The sequence below is a fragment of the Pristis pectinata genome, chromosome 1, assembly GCF_009764475.1.
Source record: "Pristis pectinata isolate sPriPec2 chromosome 1, sPriPec2.1.pri, whole genome shotgun sequence".
NCBI classification, from domain to species: domain Eukaryota; kingdom Metazoa; phylum Chordata; class Chondrichthyes; order Rhinopristiformes; family Pristidae; genus Pristis; species Pristis pectinata.
In genome coordinates this window covers 72,108,074-72,121,780 of record NC_067405.1, presented here as the reverse complement: position 1 = coordinate 72,121,780, position 13,707 = coordinate 72,108,074, and the positions used below count along the sequence as shown (strand labels likewise).

General features: G+C 45.0%; 1 protein-coding gene across 4 annotated transcripts in view; it reads left to right on the top strand.

The window, feature by feature from the left end:
* adam23a (ADAM metallopeptidase domain 23a) overlaps positions 1 to 13,707 on the top strand; it is a 132,872-nt gene that overhangs the window by 29,974 nt on the left and 89,191 nt on the right. For all 4 annotated transcript variants that reach the window (XM_052028780.1, XM_052028786.1, XM_052028773.1 and 1 more), the window contains exon 4: positions 11,175 to 11,238. In XM_052028780.1, coding sequence (XP_051884740.1) covers positions 11,175 to 11,238 — 64 coding nt within the window. The remainder of the gene's footprint in view (positions 1 to 11,174; positions 11,239 to 13,707) is intronic.

The following is a 13,707-nucleotide window of genomic DNA, read 5'->3' as shown; positions in this document are numbered from 1 at the left end:
GATTAAAATGAAAACGGAAAATGCCAGAAACGCTCAGCAGGTCAGGCAGTAGATAAGATATCTTTATTAGTCACATGTACATCGAAACACACTGTGAAATGCATCTTTGCGTAGAATGTTCTGGGGGCAGCCGCAAGTGTCGCCACGCTTCTGGCGCCAACATAGCATACCCACAACTTCCTAACCCGTATGTCTTTGGAACATGGGAGGAAACCGGAGACCCAGAAGAAACATGCAGTCACAGGGAGAATGTACAAACTCCTTACAGTGACAGGAATTGAACCTGGGTACTGGCGCTGTAATAGCATTACGCTAACCGCTACACTACTTTGCCTGTGTGGAGAAAGGAATTGTTAACGCCTCAAGTCAAACGCCCTCCATGACAACTGGGACAGAGAGAGAACAAGTTAGTACCAAGCTTCAGGGGAGGGATCGATAGGACAAAGGGAATCTCTCTGATGGGGGCGAGGCCAAGGTTGCCCTGGCGTTGAACTGTAAATGAGGTAATCTGGCTAATTAGAGGAGAGAACGTGGAACTTTGTTCTGGCTAATTAGAGGAGAGAACGTGGAACTTTGTTCATAAAGGCTATGAACTGAGGGCAGTTAGAGAGAACACCAAGGAATGAAAGTGTAGTGGACTGTAGAACCTGTCCAACATTTCCATATTTTCCTTTGGCATTCAGCCCATTGACTGTATGCTGGCTCACTGAGCTATCCAATTGGGGATTTGAAGGCAGTGGGGAACTGCACAGAAGAGGTGAGACCTGGGATAAATCAGCCATGATTGTGTTGAATGGTGGGACAGGCTTGAGGGGCCAAGTGGCCTACTCCACCTGATGGGATTGCTCAGAGAGCTGGTATAGACTTAGTGGGCCAAATGGCCTCCTGGTTCCTTAAGAAAATATGAAATACTACAAAATTCAGCTGCTTTTTTGTCCAAGCTTCAATCACTGAGTTGCTGAATTATGCAGCAATGTGCATTTCTGCACCAGTGTGGTCACAAGCTGTGCAAGAACATGCACATGCCTGCTAAACCCGAAGAAAACTGAACATCACAGGCAGGTTATTTTTGGAAAGTGATAGTTATTCTTATCCCAGTGTGTTTCTGTTACTTAAACATTTCCACATCCCCAGTCTCCAGTACTGAGATTGGTGTGACGTGTTATTTGTGCTGACCACCAACATTAGCCTCTGTCTTCCGTCCCAGGTTCAGAGGAAGAACTGGGTGGTCAACAGATCCAGTGGAGTTGGAAGGTGGCAAAACGCAGCTATCAATTTTTAGCCTAGGAGGAGCCCAGCCACTGGGTATATCAGTCTGGTGTTGGCTCTTTGGGCTTCACTCAGACCCATACCTTCCCCTTTTCCCATTGGGCTGCATCTGCCCAATTTCGAGCATGTATTTGGCTGCCTTTTTAAAAATTACAGTTGAATCCACATTTGTAGGCAAAGCATTTGCGATGAAGATGGTTTCTGGCAAGTTTCCTGTTCACCTTTTCAAAGAACAACCCCAGCTTCTCCACACTTAAAGCCTCTGTCCCTTCCCTGGTAAACCCTCTCCAACCCATGAACCAGGTCTTGTCATGCCTTCTGAGATGTGGACCTTAGAACTGAACACCACCCTCTAACCAGGACCTGACCCCAGTCTTAGAGAAGATCTTCACAAAGTAGCTGTGATTTCTCTGCTTTCAGTCCTGCCAAGCTTTCTAAAACATCCTCTCTCAATATTTTAATCTCACATAGTATTCCAACTACTTTGTTAACCATATCATCAGTGAACACCTCTTCTTTATGCACACCCATCTTTTGGTAACTCAACTTTGTGCTGTGCATTTATTTTGGTCCTTGTTCCCACTAGCTCTCAAAGTTGTTATATTAATAAAATGCAGATAGTAAACCTCTTATGTTAGCTGCCAATTCATTCTTCTCCCTCTTTTTTTTTCCCATCTTTCCCATTTTGCTCCTTTGCATTTCAGCAGGATGGTTTCTGGGATCTCTCCCTAGGTTGGTGTTAGTGTTCAGTGAACCTTTGTGGTGATTTGAAGTGGTGCTCATTTCTTCTGTTACTGAGAAGGGGGAGAAAGTATTAATGCTTCAAAAATTGAGGCTCTGGATCCTATTTCGGAGTCAAAAGATAGCAGGTTCAAGACCCACTTCAGAGTCCTGTGCATAAAATCTAGGTAGAGATAAGTGAGTCCTTTAAATCATGGTTCCATATATCGTCTCAGGTAGATATGAAAGATCTTGTGCTATTTTAAGGAAGAAAAAGGGGAGTTCTCTCCAGATTCCTAGCCAACATTTATTCCTCTATCTCCAGTACTCCTACATTGCTGTTTGTGGAAGATTGCTGTTTTTTTTTAAATTTGATTCATTTTTTGGGGATTTGGGCGTCGCAGGCAGAGCAGCATTTATTGTCCATCACTAACTACCCTTGAATGGTTGGTGAGCTGCCTTCTTGAACCGCTGTAGTCCTTCTGGTGAAGGTGGTTATGAATTGCTGATGGGGAAGGAGAGATAATGTCCAAAGCAGGACAGTGTGCAACTTGGAGAGGAACCTGAAAGTGGCTTTGTTCCAATATGCCTGCTGCCCTTGTCCTTCCTAGTGGTTGGTTTGGGAGGTGTTGGGGATGAGTGCAGTTGGCACCATGCCCCAGTGTTTAGTCTGGTTGACGGGGTGTCAACCAGAACTGCTTTGTCCTGGATGGTGTCGAGCTTCTTGACTTACTGGAGCTGCATGCATCCGAGGCTAGTGGAGAGTTTTCCATCACACAGCTGACTTGTGATCTTATAGATGGTGGACAGGCTTTGGGGTGTCAGGAGGTGAGTTGCTCACTGTGGGATACTCAGCTATGACCTGCACTTATTGCCATCGTATTTATATGCCTGATCAGTTGAGTTTCTGTTCAGTGGTTTCCAATGTTACAACAGTGCCTACATTTCAGGAAGTACTGAATTGTTTGTAAAGCACTTTGTGATTCCGTGGTTGTGGAAGGTGATATAAATGGAATCCTTTCTTGCACCCTATTGACTTCCAAATGGAACAGTGTATGTTCTATGGAGAGCATTACTAAATCTCCCGCCATGTCACCTCAACATTAACACTGCTGCATAAATTTGTATGGTGGCAGGCGTAATGGTTGCTGCTGAGATGGTGGTTTGTAAATTGAGCCAGCGACAGCAGATTCGGTCTAATCTGTTCCTCTACATTTCATCTGTGCAGTTCCAGTTTAGGTATGAAAGTGGCTCCTGCATTTGAATCTGAGAGAGGCAGTCAGGATTCAGTGTATCGAATTGATGTGATGTGACTGCCTAAATTGAGGATGCAGTTATCCCTGTGGCTTCTGTGCAGCCAATTATGTTTCTTCCTGGAGGAATCTGTGGCAAGTGGAATGTGTTTGTTCAGATGAAGAGACAAGAGAATGAAACAGCTCAGCACGTTACATATTGAAACGTCTTGGCCCTGAACATCAGCTCTGTACTTCTTAATCTTATTATTTTCCTCTTTTTGGGGTGGCATAGTGGGTTGGTCGATTAATTGGCCACTGTAAATTACCACTAGTGTATAGGTGAGTGGCAATCAATGGAGATGTGGGGAGAATAAAACGGGGATGAGTGAAGGATTGGTGCAAATGGGTGCTTGTTGGTCAGAACTGACTCGTTGGGCTGAAGGGTCCATTTCCATGCTGTACAACTAAGTATGCATCCTCTTTTCACTCTTAAACTCCCCACCACCACCCCGACTCCCCATCCCTCCCATTCCCTGTGTCAGCCAATGATATATAGGCTAATGGGTGGGAAGCAGGTGTGGCCTGAGTTGGGGTAATCGGTTTCTCTGTAATGTGATTGAGGGGTAATTTAAATGCACAGTTTCCAGGGCTTGGGGAAAGTAGCAATGGTATAAAGACCCGTACTGCTGACTGCAGGAAGTCAGATGCCAGTCAGTGTGTTGAGTACACAGTAATCAGTCAATGAGTCTTTGAATTCTGTGTCTATCTCACAGAAATTCATGAGTCCCAAGCCATTGGCTGGTAGGAGTCCTGCCTTGCATTAGGAGAGGTCTTTCCTCTTGATCTGTCTGGAGTCCAGGGATCAGAGGGGAAAGAAGCCTGGGGTTATGGGAGTGGGGGGGTGGGGGGGTTCTACAGTGCAGTAGCAACTTTGAGAAGCATCAGAACATTCCAAGGTTATTAAGGGTGCTCATAAAAATGCAAGCCGTTTTCTTTAATCCTTAAGAAAAGAAGGGACGCAGATTTTTTTTTAAGGTGAGGTGCAATGGGCATTTGGTAATTGTATACAACGGCACATTAGTTGAGCCCAGCTTCCATCCCTGGCCTCTGTCAGGAAGCTGTAGCCTCAGTATGAAAATTGTGGGTTTTTAGTCCCAATACTGAGACTCCTGCAGAGAATCTACTCAAGATTGGTGCACCTGTGCCTTTATGACGAGATATTAAAATGAAGAGTCCGGATTCATGTAGGAGGTCCCATGGGACTGCTCCAGTGAACGGGTAGGAGTGTTTTGATCCTGGAAAATGTCTATTCCAGGCCAATCATTAAAGCTGATAAGCTAGCCATCACTTATTGTGATGCTGTCTGTAGGAATATGCCTTGTGCAAGTTGGCTGTTGGGTTTCCAAACTGCAACAGTACTGCAGTATGTTAATGGAATATAGGTGCTACTTAAATGCAAATGAACTTCTTTGGATTGGCGGCACTGTGGGAAGCTGGTAGAGCCGCTGCCTAACTGCTCCAGAGACCCGGGTCCGATCCTGACCTCCAGTTCAGTCTGTCTGGAGTTTGCATGTTCTCCCTGTGACTGCATTGGTTTCCTCTGGGTGCTCTTGATTTCCTCCCACATCCCAAAGATGTGTCGGTTGGTGAGTTAATTGGCCACTGAATTACCCCAAGTGTACAGGTGAGTGGTAGAAACTGGGGGAAGTTGATGAGAAAGTGCAGAGAATAAACAAAGGGGGATTACTGTAGGATCGGTGTAAATGAGTTGTTGGTCAGTAAGCTGCAGGGCCTGTTTCTGTGCCCTATCTCTGTGGCTTCCCATATTTCTTTTGGTCCATTTCTTTTTCTCCTGCTGCCTCTGTGGTTAATAATGAATGCATTGATCTGTGTTGTTCAATCTGTGCATTACTGCGGAGCCCTGTCCATAGGGAAAGGCATTAAGCCAAGGTCCCATCAGTCCTTTTGGGATTTTGATGACCTTCTTATCTACTGGTATTGACCAGGCTGACATTTCTGTCGTGAAATTGATAAAAAGGTCACCTGTCACAACTGCAAATGAGGAGTCATGCTAGGGAGAAAATAACAGCTGATTTAATCCATACAATGCAGCACTGCAGCTGAAAATAATTGGATGTGGAACTCTTGAGAGGCGTTTCATAAATGTACAGCTTTTTATTAGAGTGGCTATCTAAAGATTCTTGTTTCACTTAAATCCCCTTGTGCCAGATCTATTTTAGTCCTTCAGCTCAGAGTTCAGAAATTTAAATGTCTAAAAATAAATTCGTGCTGTAATTCTGAGAGTAGTCCGCTTGCGACTGGCCGGGTTATTTTTAGCCTGTGGTGGTGGTGCCTTTTGTGTTTAAACCTGGCAGCTTTGAAGCAAGTCACTGGTGCTTGAAGGAAGACAGATGCTGCGGCAGCTGCTGTCACCTGCTTCTCTGCAGTCTGCCCTGGCACAGGCATCCGCTGTGGGTGTGAAACGCTGGTGGACCCACGCCAGTTTTCCACAGTCAGGGATCTGCAGGGTGTCAGCCTTGTCTTGGTTTGGATAATGAGTGGGCCTGAGTCAGAGACTTGTGTTCAAAAGCCAGTTTTGGGAAGTCAAAACAAGAGCGAGGAAGATGCCATTTACAACCTCCTCTGAAGGTTCTTCATTGTGAGTCCTGGGGTCCGCCTTTCAGCCGATCAAGCCTATACTGATCATTAAGCACCCATTTACACTAATCCCATTTTATTCTCCACACACTCAACTTCCCCCACCTCAGATCCTACCCCTCACCTACACACTAGGGCAATTTACAGCAGGTAGTTAACCTACTAGCCTGTACGTTTAGGTTGTGGGGGGCAGCTGGAGCACCCGAGGGGAAACCCACGTAGTCACAGGGAGAAGGTGCAAACTCCACACAGACAGCACCTGGGGTCAGGATTGAACCCAGGTCTCTAGCGCTGTGAGGCAGTGGCTCTACCAGCTGCGCCATTGTGTAGGGTGGGTTCACTATGCTGCAATGTGCAGGCCTGGGGGGGGGGGGGGGGGTGGGGTTCTTGTTTCTTTGGGTTAATTGGAGTTAATAGAGCTGTGAATTGTGGCTGAAGGGAGCAGCAAGGAACTCAGAGCGGGGCTGGTTGTTCTGCTGCTATTTATAGTTGCATCTCGGAGATGAAGATCATCATTTATGTTCATAAGGAATTGTGCATCTCTAAGGCTGCTGATCAGATGCACAGTCAAGCTGCTCAAGTTGGGGATACTGTTCTGCTTCTGCTTTTCAAGAAACCTGAGATTTTTACATGCACAAATCCTCCCAATTTACCTCTCCTGCTGACTGTGGAGTTGTAGAGTGCTTTCAGGTAACGGCAGAGGACACTGGGTGCCGAAAACCAAGACCAATGACTGTGAATCACTTTCTTGTCGAATGAGGCAAGGAAGAGGTGGGACGTGTGTTTATATCAAGCCCTTCACTATGTCCCAAACTGGCTTAGGAGTGGTGGTGCACCTTGCGCTCACTGTTGTAACATGGTATGGTCCCGCAAGCAGCTTTGTGATACAAAGCAAATCCACTGTTTTTAGTGGTGAAACACTTTGGACAGTGGAAGGTTGTGTATGTCATAGGTTGGCGATTCAAATCAAGAGGTTGTAAAGCAAAACAAAAACTGTAGATGCTGGAAATCTGAAATATAAACAGAAATTGGAAATACATAGCAGGCTGGGCAGCATCTGTAGAGGGAGAGAGAAAAACATCGATCTTTCAGGTTAATGACCTTCCTAGTTCAGCATTTTCTGCTTTTAGAGGTATTGGCCAAAAGATAAATTTGAAAACATCCTTGTTCTTGGAAAAAAGCAAAATGGGATATTTTACTATCATTGGAAAGAGCAGAATAGGGTCTTGGATTAGCATTCGATCTGTAAGATGGCAGCCCCAATAGTACAGTGTTCTGTCACCCTGGGTAATGTGCCATAAAGCTGGGCTTGAATCAGCAACCTGTATATCTACCCAAAGTGCTTTACCATCAAGTAACTATGTTGTAATGTAGGAAGCTCATCAGCCAAGTTCCCACAAATTGCAGTGTGATGGGAACCAGATTTAATGAGGTAATGTGAGGAAACTTTTCTCCACACAGCAAATTATTCTTTCTTCTGCTGCATGAGAAGGCAACACAAGCAGATTCTGTCTACACTTCCCATTGCCTCGGGAAAGCAGCCAACACAATCGAGGACCCCTCCCAACCCAGGTCATTCTCTCTTCTCCTCTCCCATTGGGCAGAAGATATAAAAGCTTGAGAGCACATTCCACCAGGCTCAAGAACAGCTTCTATCCTGCTGTTAGAAGACTCCTGAATGATAAAGATGAACTCTTGATCTCCCAATCTACCTCTTCATGGCCTTTGCACCTTATTTGTCTACCTGCACTGCACTTTCTCTGGAACTGTAGCACTATATTCTTCATTCTGCATTCTGTTTTGTTTTCCTTTTCTACTGCCTCGATGTACTTATGCAAGGAATGATTTGTCTGGATGGCATGCAAACAAAAGCTTTTCACTGTACCTTGGTACATGTGACAATAAACTCATTATTCCAATTATTAGTAATTTTTCAAGAGTATTTTTTGCGGGGCTATTGACAAGACATCTTTATTAGCTATATGTACATCGAAACACAGTGAAATACATCTTTTGCGTAGTGTTCTGGGGGCAGCCCGCAAGTGTCTCCAGCACCAACATAGCATGCTCACAACTTCCTAACTTGTAGGTCTTTGGAATGTGAGAGGAAACCGGAGCACCCAGAGGAAATCCACGCAGATGCGGGGAGAGCATACAAACTCCTTGCAAACAGTGGCCAGAATTGAACCCAGGTCACTGGTGCTGTAATAGCATTACGCTAACCACTACACTACCATGCTTGCCATACCATGCTGAGAGAAGACTGGAGAGTGCAACTCATTAAAAAGTTGTACCAAAGAGCTGGCATGACTGGAATGGGCCAAGTGGCCTCCTGTGCATGATCATTATGTGTCATAGTCATACAGCAGGGAAGCAGGCCCTTCGGCCCACCAAGTCCCTGCTGATCATCAACCACCCATGTACACTAATCCTACATTTATCCCATTTTGGAAACCCACGTAGTCACAGGGTGAACATGCAAACTCTACACAGACAGCACTGGAGGTCAGGCTTAACTCACTGCAGCATTGCGCTACAATGGAGAGCGATGGGGTATCTCTTCTGGGATATGGCGCCCAAGGATCTTTTTGGTTCAGCCTGGAGGGAAGATTGTTCATGGGATCTTTCTGTGTGACACCCTATTCACACTATTGATATTTCAGAATGCAGAAATAGTACTGAAGTTCTCTTCTGCAAAGTACCTGGCTAATTATAATAAAATCTGGCATAATTGTGAGGTGTTTTAACAAAATTGGCATGGAAGTGGGTTCACAAAGTATGGTATCAAAATAATGCAAAAACAATAGGCAATGTAGAAGGTTGTGACAGAAGGACTGATTGATGAAATGGGCATGTGGCAGTAGAAATTTATTGTAACCTGGTGAAAATGTGATCCAGTTTGGTAGGAAAATATGCAGGAAGTGTATGAACATAGACCATTACAGCACAGTACAGGCCCTTTGGCCCACGATGTTGTGTCGACCTTTTAACCTACTAAGATCAATCTAACCATTCCCTCCCACATACTACTACATTTTTCTATCATCCATGTGCCTAAGAATCTCTTAAAGGTCCCTAATGTATCTGCCTCTACCATCAGCCCTGGCAGCGCCTTCCACGCACCCACCACTGTGTATTTAAAAAAAAAAACTATCCCGCAGGCACGGTAGTGTAGTGGTTAGCGTAATACTTTACAGCGCCAGTGACCCGGGTTCAATTCCGGCCACTGTCTGTAAGGAGTTTGTACATTCTCCCCATGTCTGCATGGGTCTCCTCTGGGTGTTCTGGTTTCCTCCCACGTTCCAAAAAACGTACCGGTTAGGAAGTTGTGGGAATGCTATGTTGGTGCCAGAAACATGGCGACACTTGTGAGATGCCCCCACCCAGAACACACTATGCAAAATGATGCATTTCACTGTGTGTTTCAATATACGTGTGACTAATAAAGATATCTTCCTTTCCTCCAATCACCTTAAAATTATGTCCCCTTGTGTTAGCCATTTCCACCCTGGGATAAAGTCTCTGGCTGTCCATGCGATCTATGCCTCCTATCATCTTGTACACCTCTATCAAGTCACCTCTCCTCCTCCTTTGTTCCTAAGAGAAAAGCCCTAGCTTGCTCAAGCTATCCTCCTAAGACATACTCTCCAATCCAGGTGGCATCATGGTAAATTTCTTCTGCACCCTTTGTAAAGTTTCTACATCCTTCCTATAGTGAGGTGACCAGAACTGAATACAATGCTCCAAGTGTGGTCTAACCAGGATTTTATAGAGCTGCAACATTACCTCGCGACTCTTGAACTCAATCCCCCGACTAATGAAGGCGACCACACCATACAACTTCTTAACAACCCTATCAACTTGCGCGGCAACTTTGAAGGATCTATGGACTTGGACCCCAAGACCCCTCTGTTCCTCCACACTAAGAATTAACTAAATAATACTGTTTTAAAAGGCATGGCGCTGGATGTACCCCAGTCATTAAAGGTGCCGGGACCAGAGGGGTACTTTTGTTTTAAAGAAATAGGATAATTGAATTCTGTGCTCTATTAGTATCTGGAATGCACGGCCTGAGGTGGTGGAGGAGGCAGGTACTCTCACAATATAGACAAGCATTTGACTTGCCAAGGCATAGAAGGCCAAATGTAGGTAAATGGAGCTAGTATAGATGAGTACAATGGTTGTCATGGACATGGTGGGCCTCTGATAAAAGCTAAACAGTAAAAGATTGACTAGGTTTGGACTCCAGCATTGTATTTGATTGTGGGCATCACATGTTATGGGAGATGGCAAGGTTCCAGAGAAGGCAGAAGAGATGTACTGAAAATGTGCCAGAGATTAGGACTTCAGTTACAGAGAGAGGTTAGGGGTGTAGATTTAAACTGGCAGGTATAAAGATTAGAGGGAGTTGAGGGAATGTATTTCTCCCACTGAATGATGTGGACCTGGAAAACACTTGAAAGGCGGTTTGTGAGCTGAAAGACTCATCGTGTTTGGTTATGCTACAGCACACAAGGTCACGGACTAGGAGATGAGAAGTAGAACTGGTGTGGGAGCAGCGGGTCACAATGCCGTAGGTTCTGTTGTGAAGTTTAAGAGATGTCAAGTATCAGTGGCTTCAAGAGGATCGATTGCATGAGGAAATATTTTCCCCACAGCAAGTTATTCTAGGCTGCATTGCCTGTAAGTGTGATGGAAGTAGATACAGTAGTAATTTTCAGAGAATTGTTTACATTGTGGGCTGGAGAGAGAAAATGGGACTAAAAAGCTCTAACGAAGAGCAGACGCAACTGTGATGGACCAATCCACATCCTGTGCATCATCATTCTTTCCTCATGCATGGTTTCGACCCAAAAGGTCAACAGTTAATCTCCCCTCACAGATGCTGCTCGACCCGTTGAGTTCATTCAGCAGATTTTTTTTGTTGTTGCAGCATCTGCAGTCTCTTGTGTCTCCATCATCATTCTTTGTCCATGAATGCAGTTGTGATGACAGTTAAGATAAAAGCAGAAAATGCTGAACACACTCAGCAGAACTGATGAAGGGTCTTTGACCAGAAATATTTGTTTGTTTTTATTTCTTTCTACAGAGGCTGCTGGTTATTTCCAGCATTTTCTGTTTCCAGTCTCTGCAGTAAATTTCCCCCACAGCATTAAAAGTGCTTAATTAGCCTTTAAATAACCTTTGGTATACAAAGGTAACAAGTGGCCTTGTATAAGTGAATGCAATTTGGTCAGCAAAGGCTGTGACCTATTCTTTGATAACTACTTTGTGTTCTTATTTCCCCCACAGCAATCTGCTGTCCTCTGATTACAAGGAAATACATTATGAGAAGCAAAAGACTTTCTTTTCAAAGGTAAGCTATGATTTTAATTACTTTAAGGTAGGTAGGGTGCATGGAGAAGTGTGGCTGAATTAATGGAATTGTGACACGACAGCTGGATGGGTTTGGGCTGTGGAGCCATCTCTGCAGCTGGAAGGTGCCAGGAAGTTGATGTGGGGCGAACAGGTGGGCCAACAGGCACCTTGGCAACCTAGCAACAAGAGTACCCCATTTGGCTTCCTTGCCTTGTTGCATCATTCATGGCGGTACAGTGGCTCAGTGGGTAGACCTGCTGCCTCACAAAGAGCCAGGGTTGCTCTTCTGAATTCTTAATCCCCAGGCCTAATGGAAACTCTATGGCCTGGGGATTAAGAATTGCAGGTTTCCACTCCTCATGGTGTGAAAATGTGCTCCCAGAAAGGTCCTGCTCTGATTTCCTGATGAGTTGGGACAGTGTCTGAGACGTGTTCTTCTTCGGGGTCAATGGGTGAAAGGGATGTGGGGGTCTGGCCCTTTTGGGACTCCTTTCATCCTGTTGAGAGCATCCAGGAGGGAATGAGTTCCACCCTCTTCCTTGCTAACATATCTCACCTCAATGGGGAGAAGTTGGGAGTGGATAGTGTGAACAATATCAGATTTGTGAAACTGGATTAAAATTTGGTGGTAGGTATTTGAGCTGGATAGCTGGTGATAAAGGGTTACATCTCCTTCCCAATGTGTTTCAGAACATTTCATGGATGAGGTTACAGTTCAGTGGCTAAGGACCCTCACAGCTGAGTTAATGGCTCCTGATGTTCATGAGACAGGAGCCAGGCCTGTTACTGGGAATACTGGGAAGATGGATTAAACCCTGGATAACATTCCAGATCTGTTGCCAATGAGCTGCTTGATGTGGTGGTGAAAGGATGGCTGGGCATGATCCCTGCAAATAGGGAAGATCAGGGGGAAATGGGAAAGACCATGAAGTGGAGAGGGATCACAGTGAGGGTGCAGGGGTAGAGAGCAACACAGTAGTGCAGCAGTTAGAGCCACTGCCTCATAGCGCCAGTGACCCAGGTTCAATCCTGACCTCCAGTGCTGTCTGCTTGCACATTTCCCTGTTACCATGTGAGTGCTCTGATTTCCTCCCAGGTCCCAAAGACATGCAGGTTGGTAGGTTTATTGTCTGCCATAAATTGCCTACAATGTGTAGATGAGGGGTACAATCTAGAGGGAGTTGATGTGGGGAATAAGTTAGGGGATGGGACTGGTCTGTGAGCCAGAATAGACTCAACAGCTGAAAGGGCAGCTGCTTGGATTAGGTAGATACTATGGTCTGAAATCACAGGGCAAAGCTGGTCACAGAATCATCAGAAGGGAGGTCACAATTATGTGGGTGAGAGATCAGGAGAAAGTGAGTGTTCAAAGGTGTGGGTGGTGAGGGTTGAGATTAGTGTTACCTCCAGTACCACTGTCTCAATGGTTGACAGACATTCAGATCCTGTTTAATAATCATATCAAAATACATGGAAACTATAGTATAATATGAATATATTGACCACTGATGCAGAAGTTCAGGCAAAGGATTAAGCAAAAGCATAAAGTACTAAGAAAATCTACAGTACAGCAATCAGTGGTGGAAGCTATGACACAAAGGTTGTGGCAACAGTAATTGCATTGCTCAGTGTTAAATCATCCCTGACTACAAGCATTTATTTTTATTTATATATTTATTTTTAAAACTATTTGCTACTAGTCTGTGTGCCTAGCTTGCATTGGTCTTGCAAGGGAGCAGTGGTGGGATTGTCCTGGCAACAGCAAAGGGCAGAAATCTGCATCAGGCCAGCCTGCAGAGTGGAATGAACTGAGCTGCTTCTCCAGAGGGCTGTTTGCCTGTTGCTCCGTTAGAGGGAGACCTCCCTCTGTACTTGCAAAATAATGCAGGTGCTGGAAATCTGAAGGAAAAAACCAAGAATGCTGAGAACACTCAACAGATCAGGCAGCATCTGGAGTGAGGAGTACACAAGAACATGAGGAAATAAGAGCAGCAGTAGGCCATCTGGCCTGTCAAGCCTGCTCTACCATTCAATAAGATCATGGCTGATGTGGCCATAGACTCAGATCCACCTTACCTGCCTCCTCCCCCCCCCATATAACCCTTAATTCTCCTACTATGCAAACATTTGTCTTAAATATTTAATGAAGTAGCCTCCACTGCTTCCCTGAGCAGAGAATTCCACAGATTCACTATTCTCTGGGAAAAGCAGTTTTTCTTCATCTGTCCCAAAGCTACAGTCCCAAATCTTGAGGTTATGTTCTCTAGTTCTAGTCTCACCTACTAGTGGATACAACTTAACTGCCTTCCATTTTATCCCTTTATGTTTCTAAAAGATCTCTTATTCTTCTGAATTCCAGCAAGTATAGTCCTAGGTGACTCACTCTTCATAGGCTAACCCACTAATTTCCAGAGTGAACCACCTCTGCACCACCTCCAAAGCCAGTGCATCTTTCCTTAAGGAGACC